General features: G+C 40.4%; 1 protein-coding gene across 1 annotated transcript in view; it reads right to left on the bottom strand.

Moving 5' to 3' along the window:
* PLAAT1 (phospholipase A and acyltransferase 1) overlaps positions 1–1,327 on the bottom strand; it is a 14,918-nt gene extending 13,591 nt beyond the window's left edge. The window contains exons 1-2 of the mRNA XM_007457593.1: positions 1,265–1,327; positions 633–771 (exon numbers count right to left, since the gene is read on the bottom strand). Of these exons, the coding sequence (XP_007457655.1) occupies positions 633–771; positions 1,265–1,327 (202 nt within the window). The remainder of the gene's footprint in view (positions 1–632; positions 772–1,264) is intronic.
* Positions 1,328–6,938: the final 5,611 nt, after the last annotated feature.

The following is a 6,938-nucleotide window of genomic DNA, read 5'->3' as shown; positions in this document are numbered from 1 at the left end:
TTTCCCCTCCCTAGTAATTTAAACCCCCCCCCAGCCACAACTTCCCAGCACTTCCTATCCTGCTTCTATGATTTTCTCCATTCTCACTTATCTCTAATCTAACATTACTTTCTGTATTTTGTTCATGCTCCCTCTCTCAGGCTTGCTCTCTCCCTCTCTCGCTCTCTCCCTCTCTCCCTCTCTCTCTGTCTCTGTCTCCCTCTCTCTCCACTAGAATGTAAGCTCCACTGTGTAGGGACTGGCTTATGTATCCCTAGCATTTAGAATAGCCTTTGGCACATACTGGAAAATCTATAAATAGATGTTGAATGAATTGAAATAATCTATTTGTATTATATATAAAGACATTGTGACTCTTGTCATGTTTGTGGCAAATATTTTCCCCAGCTGATTATTTACTTTTTAACTGTGTTTTTAATCCAGAGGTTTAAAATTTTAATGTTAATTGGCTTTTGTGATTTCTTCAATGCCACTTTAGTCTTAGAAGGTCCTTCTGTAAACCTAGATCAGTTGGATTTATCTACTTTCTACATTTTATTTCTAGTCTGTTTTATTTTATGATTTTGTTCATGATTCCTTCTTGTAACAAGAAACCTAAAAAGCTCCCAGGAGCTTCTGGAAACAAACCTTACCTAGAGGTGCTATGTTGATAACGTACCCATCACCCAAGTACAGTGCCCAGTGTTGATAGCCAGGACGAAACACTTCAATCAAATCACCTGGCTGAGGGTTGCCAGGATAGTTCAAACTAAAGCAATCATTAAACGCCATCTGCAACGACAGACACAAAGAAGATCTAGCTGATATGACCTGGCAAAAGAAAATCAGTTCAAGGCTTCTATAGAAATATGGCAATACAGAATTTATTGGGATTGCATTCCTTATTAAATACTTAGATTCACACCACTGTCCTTTTCTTTCAATGACTCCTACATGGAATTATGTGGGCACACATGGACAAGTGGAGAAAGAATTTCTCTACTATTGCTTAATTTTCTATAGCAATGCTTCTCATACTGATTAACCCCAGGGCTCCTTTATTATAATAAGCATTTCATGATAATATCTGTTTTACTATGTAAATGTTCAGTTCATGACTACACAAAAAATATAATAAAGCACTTAGCATGAAAAAAGTCAGGATTCGGAAGCAGAAGATCAGAAGTCTTTCAGCCTTTCACATAGCGACTTAGTAAAATCAAAAAGAGGTCTGGGTGTTCACTAACATTCTGTGCAAAAGTATACTTTATCCTGCAAAACTTACTCTGTGCTTTAAGCGGACACAAGTTCCAGGCTCAGATGAGTGTCCAGTCAGATATTCAGGCATGCTGTAGGACACAGGACCTTTCTTCCTTGTGCTGAACTGTGCTGTGCAGACCCAGGCACACTGGCCTCCACCTGAAACCATATACAAGTCCCTGTGTCCCTGTCCTTTGAAGAAAAAAGGCTTTTGCTTTAGTCTTCCAGGCTTCCCCTGAGTCTTAAAAGGCTGGCTCAAGAGTTAATGATTAGGGAAGGTGAAGAGGTAGAAAAAAAGAATAGCTGTTGGGTGGGGAAACTGGTAACAATTTAGACTATAAATCAGCCAGATAGCGGAGTCACCACACTTCCAGTTCCCTGAAATATATAGATAAATATCTGACACACATTGCTAAGTTGTTTTTACAGGAAGCAGAACCCCATCAGGTGAAAACTACTGACTTCAAGCACATAGATCCAGACTGGTTGAAACCAGAAGATTAACGATGCTTGAAACTTCACCTTAATACCAACCAAGCCAAGAATTGAGCACAAGCTGATCACACACCCTGTGGCCCCTCCCTCACCTTGCCTTTAAAAACCCTTCCCTGAAAGCCACTGGGGAGTTCAGAACTTTTGAGCATGAGCTGCCCATCCTTCTTGCTTGGCACCCTGCAATAAATGCTGTACTTTCCTTCACCACAACCCAGTGTCAACAGGTTGGCTTTGCTGCATGTCAGGCAAGGGGACCCAAATCCAGGTTCGATAACCCACTAAATATCAGTAAATGCCCTTTGTCATTGTGACAACCACAAACACTCCCACAGATTTCCACCACTCCCCAACTGCCCCACTTACTGTCTGATTCCTCATTTCTGATTCCCAAAACAGTGCAAGGTGGTTGATGCAGAAGGGGGACAACTTGGAAGGTTGGGAAGTTCATCATATTGATGGGTATGTCTGAAAATTCACAGTTTGGTGAATTTTTTTCCTTTTAGGTCAGTACTTTTCAGAAAGAACATATAAGTCTCTGATGGTTGATTTTTATGGAACATTACATTTTCTATGTACAGCATCCAAGTAGAATGACTCAGTAAGAGGAAGTTATGTACATTCATTGATAATCAAAAGGAGATTTCATGTTACATCCATGTTGAATATCTAATTGACAACAGAGTATTCCTCTGCATCTTTCACTCTAATGTAGATACATATACTCATTTACAAAATAAACCCAAGTGCCAGAAAGGGAAACTTCCAAATCATCTAAATTATAATTATAATAGCATAGGCAAAGAGCTTGGGGATACAGACTATCATATTCCTGGCACACTAAAAGTCTTTTTTACAACAATTAATATTGGGAGGGTGTTTTCCCAAGTATTTGTATGCCATCTGTTGAAAACTTCAATCATCATACTGTCACAGAAATGAGGCCAAATGCAAACTGTCCATCTGTTGAAAAATAACTATTAAAACAACTTTATGGAAACTATTAAGTCTAACCACCCTCTCAAATATGTTTGAGTCTTATTAATATGGCAGTTCACAATTTGGCCACATGGGCACTAAAAGGAAAAATAGATACTATACTATGATATAAACAAACACATTTCCCATGAAAAGGAATCAGCAAGCACACACAGCTGCCTGTTAGCATTCAGAGACCTAGCCAAGCTTACAATAATAACCACCATTTGAACAGAAAGTACTTTGTAGTGTAACGTTTTTTTGAAGTGCACTATTCAATTAACCCTAATTCATGTTTTAAAAATCTACCATGATTTGAGTTTATTATGTTATTAGCCCATTCTACAGCTAAAAAGTGATATTAGCAAGTGCCAACCTTTTTAAAATACTCCCTGAAACACTTGTATTATAATATACGGAGGGAAAAATAATTACCCTAGGTATGAGAGACATGAACTCTTGTTTCAGGTCTTCTCTATGCTAGTTCTGTCACTTTGGGCCTTAAATGTAAAATATAAAATTAGAAAACATAGACGGAAAAATACATAGGAGAAAATCCTCAGGATTTCGGGTAAACGAAGAGTTCTTAGACTTGACACCAAAAGTATTATTCATAAAAGGAAAAACTGACAAATTGCATGTCCTCAAAATTCAAAACTTTTGCAGCACAAAAGACCCTATTAAAAGGACAAAAAGACAAGCTACAGAGCAGGAGAAAATTTTTGAAAACTACATATCCAAGAAAGGACCAATATCAGGAACATACAAAGAACTCTCAAAACTTAACAATTAAGAAGCAAAAAATACAATTAGAACTTGAGCAAAAGACACAATGACACCTTTTATCAAAGAAGAGCCGCAGATGTCAAGCCATGTTAAACATCACTGGCTATTAGGGATATTTAGATTAAAACCATGATAGCACTACATACCTATCACAATAGCTAAATTAAGAAATTGTGACCAGAGAAAATGCTGGCAAGGATGTGGAGTCACTGGATCACTCATTCACTGCTGTTGATAATATAAAATGTTGCAGTCACTCAAAGCAGTCTGGAAATTCCTTTAAAAACTTACCTTGTAACTAAAATATGGTCCAGCAATTGTACTCCTAGACATTTATCCCAGAGACTGAAGACGTTAAAGACTTATATTTGCACAAAAACCTGTACACGAATGTTTATAGCATAATAGCCCAAAACTGGAAACAACCCAGATGACCTTCCATGGGTGAACAGTAAACAATTTGTGGTACACCCATACCATGGAACACTACTCCTAAGGAATAAAAAAGAACAAACTATTAATAAATGCAACAACACAACCAAGGATGAATCTCTAGAGAACTGTGCTGAGTGAAAAAAGCCAGTGACATGACATGTTATATATATGATTCCATCTATACAACATTTTGACATGACCTAATTATAGAAACAGAGAACTAATAATGGTTGCCAGGGGTTAAGGAAGTGGTACGAAGGAAGTGGGTGTGGCTATAAAAAGGCAACATATGAAAGATGCTAGAGGTGGTGGAATGCTCTGCCTCTCCATGTGGTCCATGTCAATAACCTGTTTGTGATACTGCAGTGTGGTGTTGCAAGATGTCACCACTGGGGAAAACCCGGCAAAGGTACAAGGGATCCCTCTGTATTATTTCTTACAACTGCATGTGAATCTACAATTACCTTAAAATAAAAATCTTTAATGAAAAAAAAAAAGATCAATGTATTTTTTTCCTACAGAGCATAGAAGAAGACCAATATGGGGAAGTTACAATGAGGCAACTTTTAGCTGTATACATGGAGAATTTCTCTTTTATTGAAAGTGATCCAACAATGGAATGGAGCACCTTGTAGAGATATCAGTCTCTGCCACTGGGAATGTTTAAACACAGTCACAGTTGATAAAAATAAAATTTCCATGGGGGTGGGGGGGCGCTGGTAAGGTGAGGAGGCCTTCCAAGGTCCCTTTCACCTCTAGTGTTCATCTCATTCTATTTCCCAGAAACTGTGCAATCCTCAAATCAACAGCACAAAGTAGATATAATTATTTCCCCCATTTTAAATATGAGGAACCTGACGTTCACAGCAGTGCAGGGACTCATCCTAAGTTACACAGTGGGAAAGGGCAGAACACACATCTGGACTCAGATTAGCCTACATCCAAGGTCAGGCTCCTCATCCTTAAATGCTTGTCCCCATGTGCACTATACCTCCTCCCTTGCTGACCTTTCTGCAGCCCTTCTTGCACACTGTGAGACTGGGTAACAGTTGTGAGCTGATGATTACAATCACCTTTTTACAGATGAGGAAACTGAGACTCAGATGAATTAAGTATCAGAACTAAAAGTCACACAGGTAGTAACTGACAGAATTGGAATTCAATCCCAGGTCTGTCTGCTTGTTCCAGACCGCATGCTCCTTCCTTACTCCACTGATTAACATCACTAGCCAAAGGAATTGCTACTAAACGGTATTTCATCTTTTCCCCCTTCTCAAATATTCATTAGATAGAGAAGCTGCAAAAGCATACAGAATGTATATTTCATAAGACAACACGGGAAGTTTTTAAACATTCATATGTGGAACCAGTGAGTAATAGGAAGTGGAGCCTTGGGGAACCCCTGCTCTTCTGCAGGGGAGGTGTCAAGATGAGAAGCTTCTAGAAGCGTTTAGAAGGTTCCCAGACTCATCATACCTTAGGGAAATGGCTAAAACCTGTCTGCTTGGGTAATCTGATTTACATGGACATCTACCCATTCCATTCAAGGGCAAGTGTGTTATGTAGTGCTTCATGAACATGATAATACAGAACCAATTAAAGATACATTTTTAAGTCCTCTGCTGAAATCTTTGTGTGTCACCTTTAAGGTAAAAGTAATTCATTTTAACAGTTCATCTGCACAGAATTGTTTGACTAGTTTATGATAAAGAGTGTCTGTAATCTTTGTACAAGAAACTTCCTGTTTCATGCCAAAGCAAGCTTCCTTGTTTATAGCTCCTTGTTGGTCCCCCGGGATGCATCAAAAGAAATAACGGCCCCCTGCACAGATAGGGGCAGGCTGATTAACTGCTGCTTGTGTCCCTGGGGCCACCTGTGTTACAAGAATACTAAGAGCACTTTTTCACAAACTACTCCCAAGGATGCTATTGGCAGTCTGAAACATAAGCACGGGCTATCCCTACAGTCCAACAGTCTCCCAATTCAGTTTGGACCATTTCCCACTAAAGCTGCATTTTTCATCCATAGCCCTGCCTCACTGAGATGGCTCCATGAAGCCCTATGCTCCCAGAACGGCTAATTCACAGATCCTCAGGGCTGCCAGTATCCTTGCTCCCACACCCTCTCCCTACAGCTGAGGGTTCCAACTCCCAGCCAAATGAACCATCCTCAGCCATTGCCCCCTCATTCCTAGCTTGGAATCCCTCCGTGGATCCCCCTGTCGACTCTGAATCTCGCTCCCTCTGTAATCTTGGACTCCTTATTCATCCCTATATTCTAGGCAAACCAAAACATTATTCCTCACTCTCACCTGGAGTTATGTTGCTAATACCGAAACTTCTACCTGGAATGCGCTGCCCATTTCCAAATGACCCACTCTTAAGGATCCAGATCAGATGTCACCTCCTCCCCAAGGCCCACCTCCTCTCAGCCACAAGTGAAGTCTCCTTCCGAGCTACCACTACTCCTTTATCTCTCTAACGCCCATTGCATTTGCTACACCCGTGTGAGTTACTGATGTCTGTGGAATTTTCTCTTCTGCTGCATGTGGAGGGCTGGTTCCTGTTTATCTCTACACCTGCAGTTTGCTGCAGAGTGCCTGTCACAAATAACTGCCCAGGGAATGTTTAATAAATGAAGGAACTAGGATCCCGAGCCCAGGGAGGACAGAGCGTCTGGGCTTTTCCAGCACACAAATTTCATTAATAGTCCTGAATGCCACAGTGATATCACCATTCATAGTTCCAAAACCTAATATATTATAATAATAAATACTTATTATTCATACTCATTTCAGTGAGGACGGTGGATACAAGGCCTTAGTAAGCAAGACGAGGTCCAGTCCTGGTTCTGCCACTTGATAGCTGTGTCACACGGGAAAGCAAGTCTTTCTTTCCCCATGGACTCTGTTCTCCCACTTGCAAGAAAAGAAAAAGGGGGGCGGGGGGGGGGGGGGGGGGACACAGGTTAAATGAGACGCTCTCTACTGGTCCCTGGGGCTCTCTCGT

This window comes from Lipotes vexillifer, unplaced genomic scaffold (genome assembly GCF_000442215.2).
Source record: "Lipotes vexillifer unplaced genomic scaffold, Lipotes_vexillifer_v1.1 scaffold425, whole genome shotgun sequence".
Taxonomy (NCBI): Eukaryota; Metazoa; Chordata; class Mammalia; order Artiodactyla; family Lipotidae; genus Lipotes; species Lipotes vexillifer.
This window is presented reverse-complemented; position numbering and strand designations above follow the sequence as displayed.